This window comes from Cyrtonyx montezumae, unplaced genomic scaffold (genome assembly GCF_038088225.1).
Source record: "Cyrtonyx montezumae isolate F1298 unplaced genomic scaffold, pur_monq_1.0 scaffold_58, whole genome shotgun sequence".
NCBI lineage: Eukaryota > Metazoa > Chordata > Aves > Galliformes > Odontophoridae > Cyrtonyx > Cyrtonyx montezumae.
In genome coordinates, this window is record NW_027072065.1 from 112,493 (window position 1) to 137,063 (window position 24,571).

Genomic DNA, 24,571 nt, shown 5'->3' on the forward strand with positions numbered 1-24,571 from the left:
ACACTGGCTCAGTCACTGCAATCCTCAATCAGATCATCTGGAATTACTAATTCCTCCTCCCTTTCCCATCCACATTCACCAGCGGGTTCACCCTGAGACATTTCCAGTAGGGGCCGAAATAAGACAAATGGCACTTCAGCAGCAGTCAGTGGAAAATGCTGCCTCCTCTTCCACAGCTCTGTAAAGCAATGAGCACCCAGCAGTGATACAGACACAGCTCAGTTCACCTACACCTCAGGGCCCCACACCACTCCAGATTTCTCAAAACCTTGTCTGGTTTACAATTGCTTTTCCAATGCTTTTATGGACACCCAAAGCAAACCTACACCACAGAGAAAGGCCTACCAGCACAATTTCATATAACAGAGCAAGATGGTTTTTAATAAACATTTATTGAAACAGTCCTATTTCAAATTTAGAATCGTAGTTTCTGGAAGAACCACTTATTCTTGCCAGTCTTGTATCTGAAAGAGGAACACAAATTTTAGAGTTTACTTTGTACAAACAGACAACAGCATAAAACATGCACCTAATCCCTCCATATCCCTCTATGTAAGCAAAAAAACACCACTCTTTACCTACAGGTAATGTACCTGGTCTCTTCACCCTAACTTGACAATTAAATTTTCTTTAAAAGTTCAAAGTCCCCATGGAAGTGACTATCAGCTTTCAGATTTGCCTCATAATGTCATATCACAAGGGAGACCCACACTGCAGCAGTTTCCACACATGGGTACATTCTACATTATCTGAAGCTGCACATAGAGAAGAACTGCCTACATTTATACAGGCAGAGGGTATGCATTATACATGTGCTTTAAACCACACAGCCATCTGGGCTGTCAGCAGGACATCTCTGCTTCCTGCAGCAGCTGTACAGCTCCTTCCATGGAAGGTGCTTCTGAAGCAAGCATTGAAAATAAGAAGTTTCTGGGCAAGGTGAGCACTGTCCTGTCATGCTAAGCCCAGTGACATTAATCTGGTGGTCACAGGGTGGTAAGATGCCAAGATACCATCACATCACCTGAACAGCCTCACTTGCTCCAGTACAAGGCAGCAGCAAGTAACCATCAACATAACTCTACTGGAATTTTTAAACAGGAACATGGACAAACTCAACCTACAAGGCCTATCTGGTTGTGTGAAAAGAAAGAGAAGTAAACACTCCAAAAAACATACTTAAGCAACTTGAAGCGGTCCAATCTAGGACTCAAGTAGGGCAGTACCATTATCACACTAAGTCCTCCAGAGAGACACCATCAAGACTCTGGGCTTCTAACTCACCTCTCCTCAAACTTCACCTTAGCTTCACGTCTTGCTTTGCGTTTCAGAGCAGGGTCCCTGAACACATCTTTATTGACAACAGTTTTGTCCAGGGGAATATCAACAGAATACCTGGACAAGAGAGCAGCAAGGTGTGAGACGGTCACAATGTCTGGCATAAGCTCATATGCACATATTAGTACCAGGCCAAAGAGCTACAGCACTTAAATTATTTAATTCCAGGAATCACCAAATCACTGAAGCACACAGTCATTTAATTCAGTAAATTAAGGAAAAAAAGTTTGCTTGTGACAACAGACAAGCAACTTTGTACATCATTTTGTATTCAGCAGCCTGTGACAGCAAGAAGTTACAGCTGGACAAAAAAAACCAAGGTGGTAATAGCTGCCATGATCACCAAATTCTTATTATACTTTCAAAGGTTTAGCCACTGACATTCCACAATTAATTGAAATGAAACTGAACATGACTGAAATGAAAAGCCAGCTGCATCATCTCAGCAGTATGCTAGTATTTCACATCAGCTTTACAAACCCTAAGTCACTGTTTTCATGGTGTGTGCCCTGCATACGCACTCAGACACAGGATGGAGAACCTCTATGATTTGCAGCACTTAACAAAGAGAACGCGCAAGAATTACAAACCCTAAAAACTCACAATGTGTTTTTTTTGTCCCTCCTACCATCGGACGTTAGTCCTACTGACATAACCACTCACCGGGTGGGCATCAGATGATTGTAGTTGTACACTTTCACAAAGGACTTGATCTTAGACCTCTTCGCTATCTTCTTCTTGCCCATGGCTGCTGTCACCTTCCGCGGATAGCGGTCGATGCCTGCCACCAAGGCGTGGCTGTAGGGCCGGTCAGATGTGCCATCGTCGATATTCTGAAACACATCCCACACCCGCGCTGAGCCAACATGTCGTCACCACCGCCGAGCTGCGCAGCGTTCAGCCGGGAAACCGAGTACAACAAACACGGCCAGCACTCCAAACACAGGCATCTCCAAATTCACCGCCGCCGGCCGCGCTGCGGACTCCCGGCTGTTCTCCAGCAGAGGCCAGGGCAGCGCCGGGGCCGTCCCGGGCCAGCAGCGAGGGCAGCCCTACAGGAATTCCCGCCCGCTCCGCACTCACCTTCACGATGACAGCCTTACGCCCCGAGTAGCGGCCGGCGAGCACCAGCACCACCTTCCCCGGCTTCATAAACTTGCCCATCTCTGCAGACACAGCACGCGGGGGTCAGCACCGGACTCCGGCCGCTCCCAACCCGGCCACTCCCCGCGGATGGACACAGATCCCGCCGCCGCCGCGAACTCACCGACACAACCGCTCCGATGGCGCCGCGGCGGAAAAGGAAGTTCTTGCCGCTGCGATGACCTTTCACCCACACGTCACTTCCGCCTCATCAGCGCGGGCGGGCAGCGCATGCGCAATATGATCCCGCAGCCACGAGGCGGCGTCTCCCGGTGCTGGCAGGGCCGTAACTGCAACGCCGACTAACGCCGCATTGCAAGGCAGCGTTCTCAGTTTCAGGATGCCTTGCAGAAGCACAGTCCGCATCTGGAAGAGGCGCTGCTGTTACACGGGACATGAGGAACTGCAGAAAGCTTAAACTGATATTATAAATATTACAAAGCCAAGTGAGCCATCACACTTGCATCACAAAGACTAACGACCAACACAAATTAAAACACAGTCACTGGAAATGGATTTTCCCCACACAAATATTAAAGCACTTTAATGCATCTGCTATGAAATATCATTGCTGGTGCTCTGACCTTTACAAAGAAGTTTCAGAAAAGGACCTCTGAGATGTTTGCACAGTAATTTGAATGTCAGCCCTCTCATCCAGCAGCCTGAACATCACTGTTTCTGTGGATACCCTGTGCAGAACACAGTCTGCGGGCCTCAGCAGGATTTGCCCCCAGTTCTCTCAAATTCACACTGGGGAAAACCCCTCACCCCTGCACAGCCACATCAAGCCTAAGCAACCAAACTCCCACACCAAAGCAGCCATCACACTGCCCCGCTCTTCCTGGGAGGCATCTCAGTGGCACCATTTCAACCACAAATTTTGAAAAAACCGTTCAGATGCAGCACAGCAGCTCAGCTGCACTGTGCTTCCACAGACAGGCTCCATGGTCAGGACACTCCTGCACCCATCGAGCAGCTGGCATGGCATACAACTGCTCACCAGTTTTGCTATTCAGAAGTGCATAAGAACGGCAGGATAAAGTGCTGTAAAGCACCCAGCCACCAGCATCAAGATTTCCCTAAAAGCAAGTATTGATTTCGAAGAGTCAAACTTGGTCCTAAAGAAAATAAATGCCAGGCTTCTGGAGATGAACAGTTGCCCACTTGTGAAAAGTGGATGATCTACAATAAAAATACATCAAAAAGCATCTTTGATGTTCTTCAGTTGCCGGACGGCCAGGTCAACTGGGAGGTTGAACTTCAAGTTGCTTAGGCGACTGAGAATATTAAGTGCACTCTCAAAGCCTGTGTTTACCATGTAGCTCCACGGGTGGTAGTGAGATTGCACCAGAGCTCCAGATTTGCAGATCAGGTTTACCCAGGAGACCAAGCGCTGCTCGTTTAGCGCCATACACACTAGAGCTTTCAGTTCAGAGTCTGCACTGCGCTTGAAGGGGTTATGCTCAGTGAGAACTGTGTGAATTGCCGTCAGCAGGCTCTGTTTGGGAGTGATGGTGACTCCTCCTGTCACAGGCAAGGCAAAGGACTGGGAGAGCTTGCGAGCTGGAGATTCCACAAAGGCTTGTCCATTTTTAGTGTTGTAATACTCCACAAATAGTTCCCAGGGGTGCATGGTCTGTGGCGAGGAGGTGAATGCAGGAAGCAAGCATGCAATGGGTGCCAACACCAGGCTCATCCCTTGGGAAGAGGTGCAGAGCCCATGAGCCATCAGGTCTCGCAAAGCAATGGTCAGCTCCTTCCGTACAGCCAGAGTCAGTTCATCTCTCCCACCTAATGAAACGTCCTGCAGATCGGAAGAACTGATAACATGGTCTTCCTGCTGGTGTTTCAAAGCTAGCTGCCTCACCCGGTCTACTGACAGCTCCAGTTTCTTAATTAAGGGAGAATAGTCCTTGCTGGCTTGGTCCTTCTGCCAGAGGCTGCGAGGAATTTGACCAGTAGCACAACCAAACTGACTAACAGCAAATATCTGCAGCACAGCAAGCATGCGACGCATGAGATGAAGGCCTGTTTCTCGTATCTTCTTGGCATCTTCTGGATTCACTGCTCAGGTTAGAAAAGAGAGTAAAAAACCACAAACTTTCTCATTAAGGAATCAACATACTGGCTTTTAAGAAGAGCAAAAGAACTGTACACAGACCTTCTGTCAATAGAATTTATAAATAATAGAAATAAAAAAACACTTAAACAGGTTAATGTAACTGGACTCTGTCATGCTCCATGAACCTCAAATGAGCAATAGCAAAGAGACAAAGCTTCATGCCAAGCAGTGCCTACCTCTATTTCCAGAAGACCAGGTATTTGGTTTACGGGAACCACCACCATCTTTTCTGCCTGCACACTCACAGTGTCCATCTTCTGCTTTACCAGAGACTCCTACTTCATCTAGGATAAGAATTTCACACTTGTGAATTTTAAACTGTGTACCCCAAGTATTAAGGTCAACATTCCCCTAAGCCACCTATGCTCCTTGCTTGGCAGCCTGTTTCTATTCACCACCAGCTCCGAACGCCCTCTGACATCTGCAGACTCCCTCCTCATAACTATGTCATAATTATATCAATTCAATCTACTTGTCTAAAATCTGAGTACTGACCTTGAATGAAGTTGATAAACATTTCAAGATCCCTTATTTGTGTCTTTAGTTGTTCTACCAACTGTTCCTTCACCCTAGCTGGATTAACAATCTGAGCTATGGCAGCATCCACACGCTGTCGCAATTCTTCTGGAGAGAGTGTTGCAATATCTTCACTCAAGTTCATGTCCAGCTTCTTAATCAGTTCATCTATAATCATCTGCAAAACATCAGTCAGTTGTATCACCTCACAGCGTGGCACCAGTGTCCACAACTTCCAAAACATTCCACTCACTACTTTAGAAATAGGCTCCTTTGTCACACGATGAAAATCACAATAGATTACAACATCGCATGCATGCATGCACGCACACTAACTATTGATACTGTATAACTAAAGACTGTGAGGAATAAAGAACCTCAGGAGCCTTACCCGTTGTCTTTCCATAACCACAGACTGCGGCAGAGAGTCATAGCTGCCTTCCTGATATGCAAATGTCTCTAGGTCATCCAGTTGTGTCTTAAGCTGCAAGATCAGCTCTCTTTGCTTTTCCTTCTGGACCTCAATTTGTTCCTGCTTCTCTTGCTCACTCTGAAAAAAAGTCAGTAAATAAAATTAATGCATACTATTACAGGCAAGCCCCACAGCACAGGACTGTGATACAATGAGTGTTTCCAGTTCATGCAATTAATTGGTGAACATTACAAGTCATTTCAAGAAAAAGGTGAGGCTGCACATCAAGGAGAGGTACTGGTCACATCAGCTCACATGTCTGCAGAGGTTCTTTGTCAAGTCCCATCTCACAGGGCAGGTACAAAGGACACACTGGTCCAAACAGGCACACAACTTTATACAAAGATCCTCCAAGACATGCCGTATCTCAGAGAGGCGCAGCAACGCACAAAGCTGGCTTCTAAAGCCTGTCCCAAAGAACTAGCTTCAGGGTATCAGGACCCCGCATGCTCTTGCAATAGTGCTTCACTCAGACTTGTCTGAATGTTTGCTGCCTGCCCAGAGCCCACTGTACATTTGGCATGGCACAACACCTCTGTTCAGAGCACTGTTGGGCAGCTATAACGACTACTCCTTACCTCAGACAGCTATCACAGCAGGGGGAGGGGCACAGCCGTAGCTATTTCGATTTTAAACAAGTCATAGAATCACAGAACTGTCAAGGATCGATACAACCCTAAAACTCCATTCAACCTGGCCTCCAAGAACTCCAGGGATAGAGCACCCCTAAATTCTCCGGGCAGACCATGTTAGTGCTTCAAAACCCCCGCAGTGTATATCTTCCTTGTATCTAATTTAAGCCACCCCCTTTTGTCTTAAGGCCACTACCCTTCGTCCTGGCACCGCACACCCAGATGGTGACCCCCCCCCCAGCTTTCCTCCGTTCTCTTACGGGAGCCAGGCCAGCCCCGACCGGGACACGAAATGCATCTGCCCCACCGCGACGCCGGGCCCCGCGCACTCACCGGGCCATCCCCGAGCCCGTGGGCCAGCGGCGCGGGGCAGCCGCGGAAGGCGAAGTCCTCGAGGTCGCGGAGCAGGCGCTGCTGCTCGGCCGGGCCGGCCCTGGCCACCTGCCGCAGCCGGAACTGCACCTGCGCGAAGTGCGAGGCCAGCGCCAACAGAGCCCCGTGCAGGCGGCGCCGCTCGGCCCGCAACCGCGGCACCGACCGCGGCGACTCCGCCGCCGTCTCTTCTCCCTCTTCCTCCTCCTCCTCCTCTTGCTCCACAGTCACGGCGCCCACCGGGGCCCAGCGCTCCCCGGGGCCCAGCGGGCCGCCCTCCGGCTCCATTACAGCCGCCCCCTGCTCTGCGCAGCCGCCGCCATCTCCTCGCCGCGGCGCGGGTGGGGCGGGGCCTGCGTGGCACCGGAGCGCGGCACCGGAGCGCGGGCTGCCAGAGCGCCCCCTGGAGGCTCGGAGGGACCGGGGGAGAGTGCCCGGCCCCGCTCCCGGCGGTCCGAAATAGTGCGGGGGCGGGGCCGCAGCGGACATGGCGAGGTGAGCGGGCCTGGTCCGCGGGACGGTGCGTGGCAGGGTCCCGGGGCAGCGCCCGGTGGAGTCCCGAGCACCCACGCAACGCCTGGGGTGACACCCAAAGCTGTCCCCCGGGCAGGGCCGCAGGACGGCGCCTGCTGCTAACAGGGACACGGCAGCGATGACCTATCACGGCCCGCTGCAGCCCGCGGGCCTGGCATCGTGCACTTGGGTGACTTGCTGAGTAACCGGCCCCATGGTGTCTGCGGTGCAGCCCGTGAGGGGCTTTGGCCCAAATCTCTGCTGTGCTTTATGTGCAGTCTGTTCTGTGGAAGTACCCATAGCTTCTGTTTTCCCAGGCAACATGCAAAGACACTGTGGTATGACCGCCCACGGTACGTTTTCCTGGAGTTCTGCGTGGAGGACAGCACAGATGTTCAGGTCATCATCGAGGATCACCGATTGGTGTTCAGGTGAGCTGTAGGCTTGGAGCTGTGGGGATCCGGGGGCGGGAGGACCCTGTACAAGCCAGTGGAGGGTAGGGTCAGCTCTGTCCTAAGCCAGATATCTGTATTTTGGCAGTTGCAAAAACGCAGATGGAGTAGAATTCTACAACGAGATCAACCTCTATGCCAGGGTGAACTCCAAGGTGAGGCTTCTCCCCAGCAAGCCATCTCCTGTCAGCCTGCATCATGCTCAGAATTGAACAGAGCTTGTGCTGTTCTGAGCAGTGCAGCTTAGAGATGAATTCTGTTCATTTCCTGAGAGCCTGAATGGGGAGAGCACAAGTCTGGGAACCTTAACCCTAGGTCCATGACTTGAAGCGCACAGTGTTGGGCTGCAAATAACACTTCTCTAAGGCTCTGTGTCCCACAGCCCAAGTGTGGCTGAGCTTTGATCCTCTGTGTATCTGCAGTGTATTAGAGAGGAGCACAGCGGACACTGAGGGGAGGAATCCCCATCTCTTGGCAGGACTCACGAGAGAAGCGTTCTGACCGCTCTATCACATGCTTTATGAGGAAGTGGAAGGAGAAAGTGGCCTGGCCCCGCATCACCAAGGAAAACATCAAGGTGCGTGTGGCACCGGACAGTAAGGAGAGCCTCTGGGGCTGTCTGTACCCAATACAGTGGCTTCCTGGGTTCCACATTCCCCCAGGACAGACACCCTGAGCCTGATACAAGCACCTCAAAATATAGCTCCCAGTAGCCAGACGCAGGAATGCCTCCTGATCACTATCAGCCCATTTATGCCTTCCGAGGAGGATGTGGCACCCCTATCCCTCAATGTGGGTAGGGTCAGGGCTGGCCCCTGCAGTAACAGAGATGTCCTATGCAGGAGTAGCCCATGCTTGCTCCGTGTGAGGTCAGGGCCACACTGCTTCCTTCCTCAGTGGATACTCTCTGCCCACAGCCAGCCTGGCTCTCCGTTGACTTTGACAACTGGCGAGACTGGGAAGGGGATGAGGAGGTGGAGAGGGCCATGGTGGAAGAGTATGCAGAGGTGAGCCTGGTGTTGAGTGCACAGGGTGCTTGGCATGGTGGGGGATAGCCACAGACCTTCATTCCCTATCCAGCTCCTGCAGAAGGTGACGGACAAAGCCCCCCCTCCAACCATGGATGACCTGGATGTGAGTAGAGCCTGGGAGCTCTAGCCCCAGGCACTCCAGGAGTCCCTGGCACTCTTCTTGCGCCAGCTGCTGTCCCCTGGGTTGCAGTGTGCTGCAGGGATGCACCCAGGGGCTGCCAGGTGGGCGCTGCCGGCCTCCTCCTGCCACATTCCTAATCCCTCTCTGCAGGACGACCTCTGAAGCCCAGCTCTTCAGGGACAGCACGGCTCCACGAGGTTTTCCCGGTGCACCAACAGCACACAGCAACGAGCCTGGACCCGGGCAGTGCTCCCCGGGGAAAACAAAGCCCCGAGGAATGACGCCGGTTTGCAGCCGAGTCCGAGGTGGAGAGAACTGTAGGCTCTCCCGGTGCCGGTTACGCGCGGGGCAATAAACGCGAGCTGCTGCTGCGATGTGCCGCTGCGTGCCGTGCGCTCGGGGATCCGCGGGCGGGCGGTGCGGGCCTCGTCGTCGTGAGGGGCGGAGCTCCGCCCGTAGGCGGCGCCCCGAGCGGTGTGTGCCGCTCCGCCGGCCCCGCCCACCGCTGCGCGACAGTCGCGTCCGCCGCCTCCCTGCAGCCTCGGGGTCGCGCCGGTGTGCCGCCGCCATGGTGTTCCAGTGCCAGCGGGACAGCTGGGCCCGGCAGGTAGCGGCGGGGCTGGCGGTGCGGCGCGGCGCGGCGCGGTGCGGCCCGGCCCTCACGGTGCTGCCGCCTCTGCGTTGCAGTTCGCCACCAGAGTGGTGTCGTGCCGAGAGGCCGAGTTGCGGCCTGAGGGCGGCGGGGAACCGGTGCGCGGCTTCCAGGTGGTGCTGGAGGACACCATCCTCTTCCCCGAGGGCGGCGGGCAGGTACGGCGGGGCAGGGACCGGGCTGCGAGCGAGGCGGCGCGGCCGGGCCCGGGCAACGGCTCCCTGTCTCCGCAGCCCGATGACCGCGGCCTCATCGACGCCGTCCCGGTGCTGCGCGTCACCCGGCGCGGCCCCGAGGCCGTGCACTTCGTGGAGACGGCGCTGGAGCCGGGCAGCGCCGTGATGCTGTCGTTGAACTGGGAGCGCCGCTTCGATCACATGCAGCAGCATTCCGGTGCGGGACTGGGGCGCTTCGAGCCCTTCCCTGTACCTCCGCCGGTTTCTCCCCGCTTTTGTCCCCACCGTGCTCGTGAGGTGGCGGCACTGGGCTGGAGGCAACACGCAGTGGACCGGAGGCACTCCGAGTGCGCCGTGGTGCCCAAACCCCGGGGGGAATGTCGGCAGAATAAGTGCAAGCAGTTTGATTGAGATCTCTTTTCTGCATCTCAGGCTCAAAGCCACTGCTTGCACATCTTTTCCAGGACAGCACCTCATCACTGCCATGGCAGAGCTGATGTTTGGATTCAAAACAACTTCTTGGTGAGCTGGAAAAGTACCCATTAACCTTAGCCTCACCTGGTGTGTATGTGCCACCAGGCCAGGAGGGAGTGCACACTGGTAGTGGAAAGCAGCATATGCTGTGATATTTCACGTAAGCTTGAACGACCTGGGAGGACTCGCTGAAATAAGACAAGCTGCATAAAGTATTTGCTTTGTCTTGTCCCATTCCATGGGCATGATGCGCACTTGATGTTTTTTAAAACAACAGGTTGAGGAGAGAAGCGTTTGGTTTCAGTCACATTTCCAGCAGCTTCTTTCAGGTGGCACTTTGTGCTGCCTAGAGGGATCTTCCACCTGTTCTTCATGGCAGCAGATCTTCATCTGTGCAGGGAGCTGGGCCGGCAGCAGAGTGTAATTGAGCTGGACACCCCTTCCATGACCACTGAGCAAATGGAGGCCCTGGAGCAGAGTGTGAATGAGAAGATCCGGGAGAGGATACCTGTGACAGTGCGAGAACTGTCTGCAGATGACCCTGAGGTTGAAACAGTGAGTGGTAAAGGAGAGCTGACGATGTCCGTGGAACCAAAGCAATTTCTCTGTGGTTTGTCTGCTGTTCTCCCTGCTTTGCTAGGTGAGAAGCCGTGGCTTACCAAGTGACCACACGGGGCCAGTTCGAATTGTAGACATTGAAGGCATAGACTCCAACATGTGCTGTGGGACTCATGTCTCCAACCTGAGTGACTTGCAGGTAGGGGGCAGCAGCCACCTTACGTCAGGAGCTCTCAGCCTGCACATACAGTTCAAGAGCAGCAGAAATCCTGGAGATACAGGGTCTACTTGGAGGGAAAAGGGGCAGAGCTGACCAGCTATGAGGGTAAAAGCCATATACCATTCTCCTTTTCTAACTAGTGTGTTTTTCTGTTTAAGGTTATTAAACTTCTTTGCACAGAGAAAGGGAAAAAGAGCAAAACCAACTTGGTTTTCCTGGCAGGAAATAGAGTACTGAAGTCAGTTGAACAAAGTCACCGTACTGAGAAGGCCCTAACCTCACTGCTGAAGTAATGCCCTTTTCACTTTAATTCTTTTGTCTTTATTTTTCATTCTGACAAATATAGTATAAGTCTCAGGTGCATCTACATGATGCTTTTTATTATACATTATGTACTTCCACTCCCCTAATAAATCTCCAGAGCAGTGATCCAGATTCTCCTCTCTCTTTCAGAAATGGACCAGGTGAGCATGTAGAGGCCGTGAAGAGATTGCAGAGTTCTGTGAAACTACTTCAGAAGGTATGAGGTTGGCTGGGGAAAGCAGATTGTCTGCTTCCTGTAGACCTGTGCTATTGAAGTTAAGGCATCTGTTCTTATCAAAACTGGTTCCAGTTCTGGGAGCAACTTAAGTGTTCATGCTGACTTGACTATTTACGGTACTGCTCTTTCTCTTTTCTTTCAGAATAATTTGAACCTGCTAAGAGACATTGCTGTTTTCATAGCCAAGGATTTCAAAAGTAAACCTGTTCATAGTCCTCTGTTTGTCTTACACAGGTATGGGGGAGTTCAGGGAAAAGGATAAGAACCAATGGTGTATGATTTGCAACAGCTGCATTCCCCTGACACCTATTCAGGCTTGTTTGTGACAATTATATTTTTAAAAAGTCAAAGATTCCTTTAGGACAAATACAAATGAGGCAGATAGAACCATCTGGGCCAGCTGTGAGGTTGTACAGTTAAAGAAGTGTGTTAGTAATTCAGTTGCTGAATTCCTCTGATTTTATAGCTAAGAAATGATTGTATCTGCCTGATGTCTTTTTGCTCTTTCAAATAAAACTGGGGAGCTTGACTTCTTAAACACTTAAGTAATTCCAAGTATATCCAAAGGAAATTATAAAAAGCATTTATGTGTGTAGAAATTAATAAAATAATCTGAAGCCTGATTGCAAGAGGCCAAAACCTCAGGCACAGTCATAGGCTGTGCTTGCAGATCTTACCTTTCAGCTTCTCTGATGATGGTGGAAATTTTAGTCTGAAGCAAACAAAATGAAAAACTGAAAGAAGTTAGGCTTGGAGAACCATTGCCTGTCTATTACTATTTTGGACTCTGGTGTGGATTTTTTTTTTCTTTGAAGTGGCTTTTTACCCATCCATACAGGAAAGAGGGTGACTCTGAGTTCATGAACATCATCGCTAATGAGATTGGGAAAGAGGTGAGTCAATGATACAGACCAACCTGATTCCAGTGGTGTTTTCATCCAAGTCTGTAGCACAGGCAAGGGCTGGATAGGCTTCTATTTGAACCACAGTCACAAGCTATAGGTCTCTTTCCTTCCAAAAGTTAGATGAGGTTATGGTCCCCAGTGGCCTGAGTGTGCTGGGGATCCTCAGTAGTCAAAAAATACAGCGGTGGAAATTCAGAGCACTATGGAAGAGCCTGTCTTGCAAAAAACTGTACAGATCCTCTTTGGGCATGTTAACTTAAGATACTCTGATACTTGTTCAGTCCCCCCACAATATACAGTTCAGTATGAAAGGTTCGAAAGCTCCCCTCACTTGTACTTCAAATTGAGTTTCAATAATGAGCACAAATTTACAGCTTGTTTGCATGCCTTAATGGGAAAAAGAGAGCATTGGCTCTTGGGGAGCATGGTCTATCTCTATCTACAGGAAACCCTGCTGTTCCTGACTGTTGGAGATGAAAAAGAAGCAGGACTCTTTCTTCTAGCTGGATCTGTTGAAGCAGTTGAGAATTTAGGTCCCAGGTACTGTGTTCTATGGTTCCTTTAAAATTAGTGAGACTTCTACCCATGCAGCTGAGCAGTGTAATTAGTGCATGGGCCCCTTGCATGCTCACTGAGCAAGTTAGGGCAACCAGTCTCCCCTGCAAGTGAGTGGCCTTCAGCATGTCCTGACATTACTGCAGGGTGGCAGAGCTGCTGGAAGGCAAAGGAGCTGGGAAACGAGGCCGCTACCAGGGCAAGGCAACCAAGATGAGTCGTCGAGGAGAAGTGCAAGCTCTGCTCCAGGAATTCATCAGTCAACAAAGAGATGAAGCATAAAAAAGAATTTTAGAAGTAGGGCTGTCATCCCCGCTTTGTATGATCTCCACTAAGTTCTCTCCCAAAGAATAAAGACAGAAAAAATTCCATGGAGTTAGGAAGGACTCCTACTCCATGTCTCTCCAGCTTGCCATTTCTGCCAGCTGTTCCCAAGGCTGCTACAACCTCAGCTGCAGAAACAAAAGGGGCACTGAAGAGCCATGGTCATAAAGCACCTGATATGGGACTAGGTGGTGATGTTTATTTCTCTCCTAGAACCAGCATGGCAGGTGTAGTCCAGGTATTGATAATAAACAGAAAAATAAACTAAGACAAATCTCCATCCTAAAGATGTTTATCTGTTGTGAGCATGTAGGATAGCAGCAGTCTCATGTGGTTTCCTTGCTTGGCTGTGTTGAGCTGCCACTTAATGAAGAGCAGAGCCCTCTGTCAGATATCAAGCTGTTTGTGAATAGCAGGATCAGGGTAAGGGTCAAGGTTGTGCAGGCCATCAGCTCCTGTTACGACACTTCACTGCAGGAGCAGGGGAAGCAGCAGTCCTTGTTCCTGATGCACAGGGCACTCAGAGCCCTCCACAGTGCTCACTGCATTCTTGCCCAGCTGGACCGACAACTTGGCCAGCGGTGCCCCAGCCAGTGGAAACCTGGGGGTTGCTGATCTGGGTAAGCTTCCTATAGAAGCTTTTCCTGTAGAAAGCGAGCTCCACAGCTGAGCTCTATGTTTAGATGTTTACAGCCCACTTTGCTTTGGGTGGGATTTTAGCATGGGGTTTGGATGATTTCTGGTTTGGGCTTTATCACCTTGTGCCTGCAGCATTAGACACCATGTCCAGCCTGTGCCTGGAGCACCTGGGCTGCATGCAGCTTGTACGTGCACTGTGTCTCTGAGAGTTGCCAGCATGCAATGATTATTTTCATGAGCTTTAACCATGTTCCGTGGGTGCCTGTACTGGAGTCAGTCCTATCAAAGCCAGCTGTTCTGGTAATGGTACAGGGTACAGGGCATGTGGGATTGCCAAGCAGTGCTGCACCAACCCTGCACAGCCTCAGCCTGCTTGGTCTCAGGCTGTACTTGCTGCCCTCAGCAGTGAGGTGACACAGATGTGTCCTCCTTGCTAGCACGTGGTGCATACAGGGACCCTGAACAAAGAGCACAGAAGCAGCTTTGCCTCCCTGCCTTGTGTGCAGCCACTACTAGACTTTGGCCAGGACTCTTCCATGCACCTTCCCAGAACTCCTGAGTTCTCCTTTACATGCCTGTGTGTTCTGGGCAGCAGAAAGACTTGGGGAAACCTGGTGCTACTTCTTCTTGTGCTTCCAGCCCTGCCTTGCAGCAGGCAGGAGCGGGGCCCAAAAAGGGATAGCCTTCCTGCAGTACCAACAGTCTCCCCAGGGATGGCACTATCCCCACACCCACAAGACAGCTGAACTCACCAATAAAATACACCTTCAACTTTAATAAAATACCCCTTGTTTACAGACACACCCCTATATATATATGTGTAATGTGCATGTATGCATGCACGTACCCAGAGCTGCTTCACACAGCAGTGAATACTGGACAGTGGTCCCAGGGGCTGAGGAGCCTTGGGGCTGGGGGCTCCCATGAGTTGGTGTTTGTTTCCACCTCCTGCCTGTCCCCCATGCAAAGCTGCCTTGCTGCAGCCTTTGAGCACCCACGACTGTACAGTGCCTTGCTCCTGCCATCTCCATCCCTTGTGCCACAGGTGCCTGTGGCACAAGCAGGCCCATGGGTGTATGTCATGCTGGAGTCAGCCCATGAGGCTGTAACAGGGAGAAACCAGTACAACCCCCACGGTCCCATGGTTCTTGTCCCCAGCCCTGAGCCAGGGTGGCCAAACTGTTACCTGCCCCTAGACACCCTTCTTGTCCTGCGTGGCCAGGCACTGAGAGATGCAGTAGGGGATGAGGCCGACGGTGGCGAGCGGCACAGCTGCGCTTTTGCAGAAGGAAAGGACATAGAAGAGCAGCTGCATGTGGGAGGGTGGCCTGAAGGCATCAAAGAGGTGCAGGACCAGCAGTGAGGCAGCAGCACAGCCAAGGCGGAAGGACAGCTGACAGCCTTGCTTCCCTCGGCAGCTCTCCTGGTACATGTGGGAACTCAGGGCCAGCCCCAGCCCAAAGAGGATGCCCAGGTTGCGAAGAAGGCTGGCAAAGGGCGTGGTGTCAATGTGGACCCACTCGGGACGGGCACACCACTTCTGTGCCTTCTCCAGTGTCCAGAGCAGTTCAACACCGAGCATCCGTAGCAGCAAGTAGAAGCCCAGGGCAAAGCTGAAGAGGAAGAAGGTGATGCCCAGGTACCTACGGAGGCTGGCATGGTAGATGGAGTGGATGTGCTGGAAGGTCTCAGCCACGGCCATGCCTGTCAGGAAGGGAGGTGCTGGCAGTCAGAGTGAGAGGAAGATGGTTCCAGAGTGCAGTGCAGACCTGACGTTCACTGCTGCACCCTGATGCTTGCAAGCCCCTCTTCTTATGTCCCCCCAGCCCACAGCCAGCAGCACACAGACAAAGGCTCCTTCTCAACAGCAGCAGGTGCAGTGCCATTGTCTGCAGTTCTTGCTTGCCCCTCTCCTTTCCCATGCACAGGAGTGTGCTAAGTTGTGGAAGGAACAGAAAAGAGGGAGCTCACCAGAGATGACCCCTGCGATGACCTGATGAGGAAAGTGGGCAGCGATGAAAATACGGGACAGACAGACGCAGACCTGAATGGCCCAGAACCCTGTCCAAAGCACAGTCCACAGAATCCTGCAAGGATTAGAGAGCTCCATCAGCACCAGAACTGGCACACGTTGCCACTACGGACTTCCAGTGGTGACCAAGCACTTGTACTGCTGCCGCCTAAATGAATCAACCTACATCATCCCCTTCATATCCAGGTCAGGGCTGGCACGTACTCACCAGTACTTCAGTGTTCTTGACTGCTTCTTGCCCATGGTGATGGAAAGCAGAGCGGTCACCATGACGTAGTACACGCCTGCTGCACCCATGGCGTGGCCAGAGGGGCTCCCTGGGTGAGAAGCAGAGCCCAGGTCAGCCCCCTCAGAACAGGCTGGCCCTGGTGCCCTCCTGCCCCAGGGACTCTGGCACTGAGCACCTATCCCTAGCCTGCAGGCAGGGACACTGTGGCACAGAAAGCACAAAATCAGAGAACTGTTGGGGGCGGAAGGGACCTCTGGAGCTCTCCCAGTTCAACCCCTCTCCCCCAAGCAGTTTCCTCAGAGCATGTTGCACAGGAATGAGTCCAGGTGGGTTTGGATATCTCCAGAGAAGGAGTCTCCTGCACCTCTCTGGGCAGCTGTGCCAGAACTCTGCCACCCTTACAGCACAGAAGCTCTTCTCCTCATGGTCACTCCCTGTGCCCAGAGCCCCCTGTTCTGGTACAGGGCACTATCAAATGGGTCCTGGTCTCTACCCTTCAGATACTGATCAGCACTGATCAGATCCCCTCTCAGCCTTCTCTTCTCCAAGTGAGCAGCACCAGGGCTCTCAGACTTTCCCCATTACAAGATGCTCCAGATCCCCACTATCTCTGCAGCCTGGCACAGGCAGTTTGTGCTGAACTGCCACATCTGTACACACCAAGGGTAAAGGTCTGCTCTGCACCAGGGCATGACAGTGGCCTCACAGCTCAGTGATAGTAGCTGAGATAACAGTCCTGGCTGTGCCAGCACTCCATCAGCATAGGATCAGGACTCCTGGGTCCCTGGACAAAGTGCCAACTGCTTTCCTCAGAGCAGAGGACCCTACCAGGACCGGTCTCGCAGGTGAGTGGGAACTGCTGGATGGTTGGAGCAGAGGTGTTGCTGTAATAATCAGTCTCATGCACCCACCAGTACGGCCTCTCCCCAAACAGGATCCTGAAATGAAAATAGAAAGGGGTTTATGGTGGCCCTGGGCACCAGAGCAGACTGTGGTTCCAGCTCTGGCTGTGAGTTGGAAGGCATCAAAATAGCACCCAGACAGCACCTGTCCCTGAACCCATCCCCAAACCCTTAAGAGAAGGAGCATGAATGCCTTGGGAGTAAACTGCTGCTCTGAGAAGAGGATCTGCTTGCTCCTTCCATGTCTTTTCAGGCCATGAGCAGCCATCCCATGGTGGCAACATGGGCAGAGGCCATCTGTCCCCATCATATTCTTAGAGTGTAAGGCATTGGGACTGGGCACACATCTGGCTGTGTGAATCCAGCTATGTTGGTGCACCTGCAGCTCAGAACTACTCACCACTTGAAGACAAGGTTGAGCCAGTCCCCGATCACAGCCACCCAGATAAGCCGGATGCCTACTGGCTCACATAAATGGAACCAGATAGGGAAAAGAACAAAGAAAGTGTTCCTGAGGTCTGCAGCAAAGGAGATGAAGAGGAACCAGTCCTGAGAGCCCTGGAAATGTTCCTGCAGCCAGTGGGTTGCCTGGATGCCTGCATCATGCAGGAGGTTCATGGAGGCTTCCATCCTTCTCTGCAGTCTCCTGCCTGGTTCAGGCTGTACCGTGCTCTGCTGCAGTTTTATACCCCATGGGCTCGTGTTTGCTGCCGATAGGTCACTTGTCCCAGCATTGATCTTTGGACCCAAAACCACTTTTGCTGAAGGGTGCATCACTGGTGGGTTGTTACAAACATGTTTGGAACAACTTGCATAAAGGAGAAAAACAGGCTACAGGGTGGCATAGGGCATGCCCTGTGGGAGCCTTAACCCTTCACTACTCCATTACTGAAGGGGGAATTCTGCAGCCCCTGCTCAGTCTGGCTCCCAACCAAAAAAACACCCTGATCTGCTAGTAAACCCCAATGTTCTGGCAGCAGAGAGGTTTAAGCACCTGCAGAGGGATGGAGTGACATTTACAGTACCCCTCTGCCATTGGCCCAAGTGCCACTGGTGCATGGATCAGGTTGTGCACAGAGCATGGGCTACCCAGTACTCTAACCCCCTCTGAAACCTGCACCTGATGCCAAAGCACTGCGCTGCAGTCTTTGCCAGACTGACCCAAACAGTGCTCTCCTCAGCAGAAAACTTACCAAGCTGTTTCAGGAGCTCCCCACAGCCCACAAGCAAGGTCTCCAGCAGTGTTTTCATGAGATCTGTGGGATTTCAGGACCTGTGCAAACCAGGCAGGGAAAGTGATCCTAACTAGCACACCCCCAGGCTTATTCCTCCTGCCCTGCTAGCACCCAGCAATGCAGAGGGAGCTGAAGACATCCCTTGTCACACAGGATCCCTGCCTGTCACCTTTCCACCCTATCCGTGCAGCGCTGACAGGTTTATTTTCCTGTTCCTCTCTGGAAGTTAAGGGTGAATAGGTGACACAGATCTATCTACATGAGCCTGGGATGTGGGGGTCAGCCTGGCAGGACAAACCTGGCTGTCCATCCCTGGCTGCTGCCAGGACACACAGCGCAGCAGCATGGGGCACCTGGCCAGAGCCCCAGGCACACAGCTGCACCCGCAGCAGGAGCAGACAGCAGTGTTAATGATTAGCAGCCAGTGAAAATGTACCACTTATCTCTCACTCCTCTAGAAAGTTCAGGTCAGGAGCCTTGAACTGCTCCCTGGTGCAGTTTGACGCAATGCAGAGGCTGTGTCCAGCAGCAGCAGCAGGAGACACAGGGCAGCATCCTCCCTCCTTCCTGACCCCACCTCAAGCAACCACCACGATGTCCATGCTTGCAGCTGCCAGGTCAAGGAAGGGCTGTTTTCATCGGCAAACATAGGTTTCTTTAAGGCAGTGAAAATATTTAGAGATCTACCTTGAGGCACTGAGCAGCAAGAGGCTGGAGATATTACAGCAGAGCAGCAGGTCACACATGAGCAGCATAGGTGCTTTGCAAGCAGCTGAGACTTGGTGCCCTCAAGGAGCTGGGGCTGCTCTGATGCTCCCAGGGAGGAGGAGTGTGAGCTGGTGCAGGCTGGCAGGGTCCAGCCCCAGAACATCTGCTCTGTACTGGCAGGGAGAGCCTCAACTCAGGGAGAGCACAGCATCCTAATTCCAAGCACCCAAAATGGAGCAGAAGTTTGCAAAGAAATAGAATTACTTTTGCAAAACTAAATTCTTTAGCAGCTCATTTTGGCATCCTCAGCTGAGAGCAGATTTTGGCCAGAACAAAGGAATTCAGTGGGCTTGGCTCCCACATCCAATGTGTTTTGAAACAGTAATTAATCCCTCAAAAGCTTCACTGCAGAAAATGGGAGCAAAAGGAGCTGGGGGATGGGGACAAGTGGGACAAGTGTACTCCAGCCCCTTTAGAAAAAGTCAGACCAACAAAATGGGGATTGCAGTTGGGAGAGGCCAGGAACTGGAATGGGAACAATGGCTCCCCTACAGTCACAGCCAGATGAGCTGGCAGCCCGGGAGCTGCATGCCCTGCAGTGACAGCTGCTGGCTCCAGGACATACTGTCCCCACGGTTCCCAAGCCACCAGACACAGCCAGGGCACGCACAGTGCACGCTGTCACACTCAGATGCCCCTTGGTACCAGGGTTTCACCCAGAAGATTCTCAGTCCGTTGCAGCAGCAGGGCTGGAAACAAGGTCAGCACTGCCTGCGTCAGCATGTGGGCAGAGTCCAGGCAGTGCCTGTAAACACATGGGATCACATCCCTGCACAGGAAGCACTGTACCTGTGCCCCTGAGCTCCCAGGACTCATCCCCCCAAAGGCATCACCTGAGCATGCAAAGCAAGTAATCCTGCCCCAAATCTCTTCCCCATGTTGCAGTGCCTCCATCCTGCTGTAATCCAAGGCACCTCCTGAATACACTTGCTGATATTAGGGCTCCTCAAGCCCATCGTGTCATCGTGTCACAGCCTCTGGGGAGGGCAGATCCCTTTGCAGTTCCTGGGGATGCAGCAGCCAGCTGCCTGCTATGTGCCAGGGCTGGAGCCAAACCTCGACGAATCTTGGCATGCTGCAACCCCAACCCAGCCCAGCGGGGGTGGGCTCCATGCTCACACGGCTGAGGCTGTGCAGGCACTGGAGCAAGGGTCCCCAGGCTGAGGGGGAGGGGGGTGAGAACAAGGCTCTGGGCAGCAGCCAAGACCAGAACCAATTAATCCAGCTTGATACAGCTGTTACACATTAACTCCTTTGTTTGTCCCATATTTTGTTGCAGAAGGGTCCTGTTAGCACGCAGGGTCCAAGAGTACAGCCAGTGTATGCTCACATGGTCAAGCTGTTCATTGTGCCCACCACTGGACCTTTGCCCTCTCTGGCATACGCCTGCAAACCAACACAGCCCCGTAACACCACCAGCATCCGGGATCTGACCATCAGCAGCAGAAGCAGCACTGAAAAACTATAAGAGTTGGGTCAAAAAATGCACTAATGTGCTTCTTTATTGGGGCTGGCTGGGCACCAGGCTGCCATCCTGCAGCACACTCATCCAATGCAGCATCCTTATCCCCAGTCCTGTTCCCAGAGCACAGTGCTCCACAGCAGCTGTCACCCAGCATCACCTGGAGCAGCAGTCATCAAGCAGCACAGCTCCAGGGGCAGCTCCAGCCTGGCCCCGGGCAGCTGCATCACCACAGAGGCACCTGACTGCCTTGGTGGGATAGAGCCTCACATCCATGACCTGAAGTAGGAAGTGAGCAGGGCAGGTCCCAATGAGCTTGCTGCACTCCCTCTGTCACTGAAGGCCCTCCATGAATGCAGACTAATGGCTGGACATGGCCCACCTGTGCCAGCACCTGTCCTCCTCTTTGACCCTGTCAGTGCCCACCAAGTGGGGGGCCCAGGCTGATGTTGAGGAAGCCACCGTAGCGGAAGGGTGACAGACGTGGGGCACAAGTGACTGTGGGCAGGCAGGCGAGGGGATTGGCTCCACATGCCCCTATCTCCTGCTCACTGCTGAAATAGATGCCATCAGGTGAGTACAGCGAGGGGTCCTCATCAAAGTAGTTGTATGGCCTCAGGAAAAAACCAACACTGTTCCCCACAGTCACTGTGTTGGGGATGTCCTCAGCGTGAGGAACGTGAAGGAAACCAACAGAAATCCATGCGACCAGGTCCTGGGATAGAGAGGGGAGACCAGAGCATCTCATCATCTGCAACAACCATTCCAGCCCCGCTCCCAGCTGCTGCGACCATGAAGTCTCAGCCACAAGCAGCCCCGTGCAGCTCCCACTCACCTCATTAGTGATGGTTTCACCATTGATGAAGTCAGCAAAGGTGACGGTGGGTGTCCAAGGGTCATTCTGGTTGTAGACACTGGTGCTGGTGGGTTCCTCCTCCTTCCTCCTGGTGACAGCCAGCTTGTACCTGTTGGAGGAGGCAATGTGACAGTGGGACAGGGTCGGTGAGGCACAAGCAGCAGCTCCAGCACTATGGAGCTTGCAGGGCTTTGCTGGCCATGGGAGGCACAGCCCAATGCTTTGACTTCAGGTCGAACTTATGCAACCTCCCCCAGAACACAAGCCATTAAATTTAATCCTGGTTGAAAGCCAGCATTGCAGTTTTCTGAAGCATTTTTCCAAAAGGCATCCTGTCCTTGTGCAGAGGAGTCAAGACCTACAGATACCAGTGCAGCTCTTGGGAAAACACGTGATCATTCTAAATTAAACTTATCTGGGGTCAGATTCCTGCCTGGGAACTACTATGAACAAATGTCATTGAGCAATTTTTCTAGGGATTGTCAGAGACAAGAAGCAAATGAGATTGTTATTTAACCCTTCCCTGCAGCCAGGCTTGGCAGACCCTACTCTGCCAGCAGGAGGGGACTAGGCTGGAGATGGGTGGCTGGGAAGCTTCTCAGCACCTGCAAGACTATCATTAGTGGGTCCCTTTGGCACGGAATACAGGGCTGCTCATGCATTGCCTCACTGGGCTGCTTACAACACGACTGCAGCTTGCAGCCTCAGCCCCCCACCTACCTGCCCCAGCTGATGGCTTTCTCCATGGGGCTGCTGGTGGGGAGGTGCTCCCCAGGGAAGCTGACCACTTGCACCCGGTAGCTACGAAGGTGTCCCCATCGGTTGGGCTTGGGGCCGGTGAAGGAGAGGTAGCGGGGGAGAGAGGCATTGAGGGGGAATGCTGCATCGTTCTCTCTCTCCAACCTCTCCCGGTGGAGGAACGGCTGCTGGAGGGTGTTCCCTGGGCTCCAGGGGATGCTCACTGTCTTGTATCCCATGTCATGAGACTCCAGTGAGTTCAGATGCCCTGTGAAGTAAAAGGGAGAATCCCCTTGAATTCCACACCATGAGTAGGGCTGCATCTCACCAAGAAATGCAGCTGGAGAGCTGCTCTGCTTCATATCTTGGGCATGCAGGCAGTAGTTTTTGTGCCTATAGACACACTCTGTGTCCAAGTGCTCACTCACTCACAGAGGCAAATGGCCACCTCAAGCCAGATCTGGTGACTGCACAAGGCGCGACCTACCATCAATATCCAGGTCCACCTTGTAGTGAATATGGTGCAGGTGCATCGTCCCCAGCGTGTGTGGGCCAACCCTGTTGCCATAATCGGTGCCTTGATCATGGAGGAAGGAGGAGCTGATGTAGCCGGTGGCATGGACCCGGACCTCCACAGCCCCATTGCTGTAGAAAATGAAGTCCCAGACATAGTCATAGTTTATGAGCGTGGAGATAGCACGGATGACCAGAGTGTTTTTCCGCAGCCCTCCATAGTACAAGGAATGCGTGTCAGAGAAGTGCCGCCGCAGAGGAAGGGCAGTGTCATGCTCAAAAATGCAGAGTGAATTCTGGTTGGTTCTGGGGACATCTGACTCAGACAGGTAGTGCCGATTCACATAGGTGGCCATGTAGGGACAGTCAATGCCCCGGACCAGCTCGTAGGCAAACCTGCCGATGCCAAAGCTGCCATCGAGATAGCGGGTGGACATACCCCCAGGGCAGTTGGAGCCATACAGAGCTAAGGCTTCCTGTAGGCTCAGCTCATAGATAATCCTTTCCCCATGGTAACGGATGTCAAAGAGCCGAGGGCCAGTGTTGGGGTTCATGCCAAAGGCAATGCTCCAGCCCTGGTAGATGACACGGTTGTCCCTGATGCTGTAGCGGGGACCCTGGGGCTCAAACTGAAGTGGTCCTGGAGCACCAGGTGAGCGCAGGGGTCTCATGGAGCCCAGCACTGTGTCTCCCCTGGGCTTCTCAACCACAACCACCTTCAGTGAGTCGGTCACAAACGCATTCTCCAGCTCAGTGGTGCTGGGGAAGTAGTGTCCATTGTAGAAGACCTGGCGTAGGTACCACTGGGAGACATCGAGCGGCCCGTGCTCCACCAGCACCTCCAGCCCCACAGGCAGGACAAAGTAACCAGTACCAACAATGCCATGGAAGAGGACAAACCATGTGGTGCGGTCTCCAGACTTAAAGCCTCTGGGAGCAGTGGTGATGGTGGCCAGGTCGGTTCCATCAGACGCACAGCACGCCGCGAGGAAGCGCGGTGCCTTCCTCAGCTCCTGCTGGATGAGCTCATTGATGGCTGCGTACTCCACACCAGTGACAGCTCTGCGGTGGTACGGCACCTTCCCCCCGTACTTCTGCACCGTGATGTCCCGGTGGTACGCTGGCGTTGGCAGAGGGCCCACCACGTACTCGGTGACGTTGGGCTCTGCCTGGGCCCCGAAGTACAGCACGGCCAGTGCCTCACGGGGCGGGCGAGCCCCTCCGGCGTCCAGGAACCGCAGCACCTCTGCCTTGGCCGGGAGCTGCACATCCACAGAGGCAATGCAGTTGTCGGAGGGTTTGGCATGTGCTGCATCGACCAGCGGTACCCCGAGGCTGCCCCGCAGGTACTGCACCACCTGTGCCAGCTCCTCAGGTGTCAGGTCGGCAAAGACCCGGCTGCGGCCGTCGTCTGCTTCCTCCTGTGCTGGGGGCTGATGCTGGCAGGCGCCGGGGGCCCGTGCCCGGGTCAGCAGCACACAGACGAGGGCAAAGATTGTGGCCAGGGCCAGGAGGAGCAGCACGAGTGCAGTTTTCATGTTCATGGCTGCTGCTGGTTTTGAGGCTTTCCAAGTCGCTGCTTCTGTCAGCTTGGGTTTGGTGGGCTGGGTGTTTTTTCTGTCTTGTTTTCTGAAGGGAGGATGGCCCGGATGAGCTCAGAGGGAGGGCACACAGCAGTGCTCTCAGACGTGCCTGGGATTTGCTGAGAACCATAAAAGGACAAGTTCGTTGCTCTGCTTCCTCCAGCGGACCACAGATTTAAATCAACTCTGCCCTCCTGCATCCGTCCTTCCCCGTTTGTCCTGCAGGCTTCGCTGCAGCACTCAGGGAGGACATAGTGGGACACCGGGGAGGAAGAACTGTGCCCCCCTGGCATCACCACCTCCTCGTACCCCCTGCACTGAACACGGTTCCCCAGGACTCCCCAGCAGCTGCTGTTGGAAGAGTAAGAACAAGACAGGAGAAATAGCACTGGACTATTATTATTATTTTTAACCTGAATTGGCACTACACAGTTTGCTGCTACAGCAGAGGAAGAACATTTTCTCCTCACTTTTAGCCCTGCAACAGACTGGCACAC

General features: G+C 53.1%; 5 protein-coding genes across 7 annotated transcripts; 1 reads left to right on the top strand and 4 right to left on the bottom strand.

Annotated features, from left to right (window-relative positions):
- Window positions 1-373: 373 nt before the first annotated feature.
- Window positions 374-2,550, bottom strand: RPL27 (ribosomal protein L27). The gene is made up of 4 exons (XM_065749077.1): window positions 2,422-2,550; window positions 2,002-2,171; window positions 1,285-1,395; window positions 374-464 (listed from the first exon to the last, which is right to left on the bottom strand). The coding sequence occupies exons 1-4, from the start codon at window positions 2,500-2,502 to the stop codon at window positions 416-418; spliced, it is 411 nt and encodes a 136-aa protein (XP_065605149.1). The 5' UTR covers window positions 2,503-2,550; the 3' UTR covers window positions 374-415.
- A 599-nt stretch (window positions 2,551-3,149) lies between these two features.
- Window positions 3,150-6,922, bottom strand: RUNDC1 (RUN domain containing 1). Its single transcript, XM_065749076.1, has 5 exons — window positions 6,557-6,922; window positions 5,511-5,669; window positions 5,099-5,297; window positions 4,780-4,887; window positions 3,150-4,545 (listed from the first exon to the last, which is right to left on the bottom strand). Exons 1-5 carry the CDS (start codon window positions 6,881-6,883, stop codon window positions 3,680-3,682), a joined length of 1,659 nt encoding a protein of 552 aa, XP_065605148.1. The 5' UTR covers window positions 6,884-6,922; the 3' UTR covers window positions 3,150-3,679.
- A 343-nt stretch (window positions 6,923-7,265) lies between these two features.
- Window positions 7,266-13,404, top strand: LOC136056764 (putative protein PTGES3L). Of its 3 annotated transcripts, XM_065749102.1 has the most exons (16): window positions 7,266-7,539; window positions 7,649-7,715; window positions 8,039-8,137; window positions 8,478-8,567; window positions 8,641-8,694; window positions 9,400-9,522; window positions 9,598-9,757; window positions 10,005-10,062; window positions 10,413-10,569; window positions 10,655-10,771; window positions 10,951-11,081; window positions 11,246-11,312; window positions 11,476-11,567; window positions 12,172-12,226; window positions 12,684-12,778; window positions 12,940-13,404. In XM_065749102.1, exons 1-16 carry the CDS (start codon window positions 7,379-7,381, stop codon window positions 13,073-13,075), a joined length of 1,662 nt encoding a protein of 553 aa, XP_065605174.1. In that variant the 5' UTR covers window positions 7,266-7,378; the 3' UTR covers window positions 13,076-13,404. The 3 variants fall into 3 exon arrangements, with proteins under 3 accessions (XP_065605174.1, XP_065605173.1, XP_065605172.1); XM_065749100.1 differs by lacking the exons at window positions 7,266-7,539; window positions 7,649-7,715; window positions 8,039-8,137; window positions 8,478-8,567; window positions 8,641-8,694 and adding an exon at window positions 9,269-9,319; XM_065749101.1 differs by lacking the exons at window positions 9,400-9,522; window positions 9,598-9,757; window positions 10,005-10,062; ... (6 more) ...; window positions 12,684-12,778; window positions 12,940-13,404 and adding an exon at window positions 8,863-9,078.
- A 1,165-nt stretch (window positions 13,405-14,569) lies between these two features.
- Window positions 14,570-18,537, bottom strand: G6PC1 (glucose-6-phosphatase catalytic subunit 1). The gene is made up of 5 exons (XM_065749103.1): window positions 17,320-18,537; window positions 16,846-16,955; window positions 15,997-16,105; window positions 15,728-15,843; window positions 14,570-15,460 (listed from the first exon to the last, which is right to left on the bottom strand). The coding sequence occupies exons 1-5, from the start codon at window positions 17,691-17,693 to the stop codon at window positions 14,949-14,951; spliced, it is 1,221 nt and encodes a 406-aa protein (XP_065605175.1). The 5' UTR covers window positions 17,694-18,537; the 3' UTR covers window positions 14,570-14,948.
- Window positions 18,538-20,583: 2,046 nt separating this feature from the next.
- On the bottom strand, window positions 20,584-24,555 carry LOC136056774 (amine oxidase [copper-containing] 3-like). The gene is made up of 4 exons (XM_065749115.1): window positions 22,466-24,555; window positions 21,961-22,246; window positions 21,220-21,349; window positions 20,584-21,099 (listed from the first exon to the last, which is right to left on the bottom strand). The coding sequence occupies exons 1-4, from the start codon at window positions 24,033-24,035 to the stop codon at window positions 20,800-20,802; spliced, it is 2,286 nt and encodes a 761-aa protein (XP_065605187.1). The 5' UTR covers window positions 24,036-24,555; the 3' UTR covers window positions 20,584-20,799.
- Window positions 24,556-24,571: the final 16 nt, after the last annotated feature.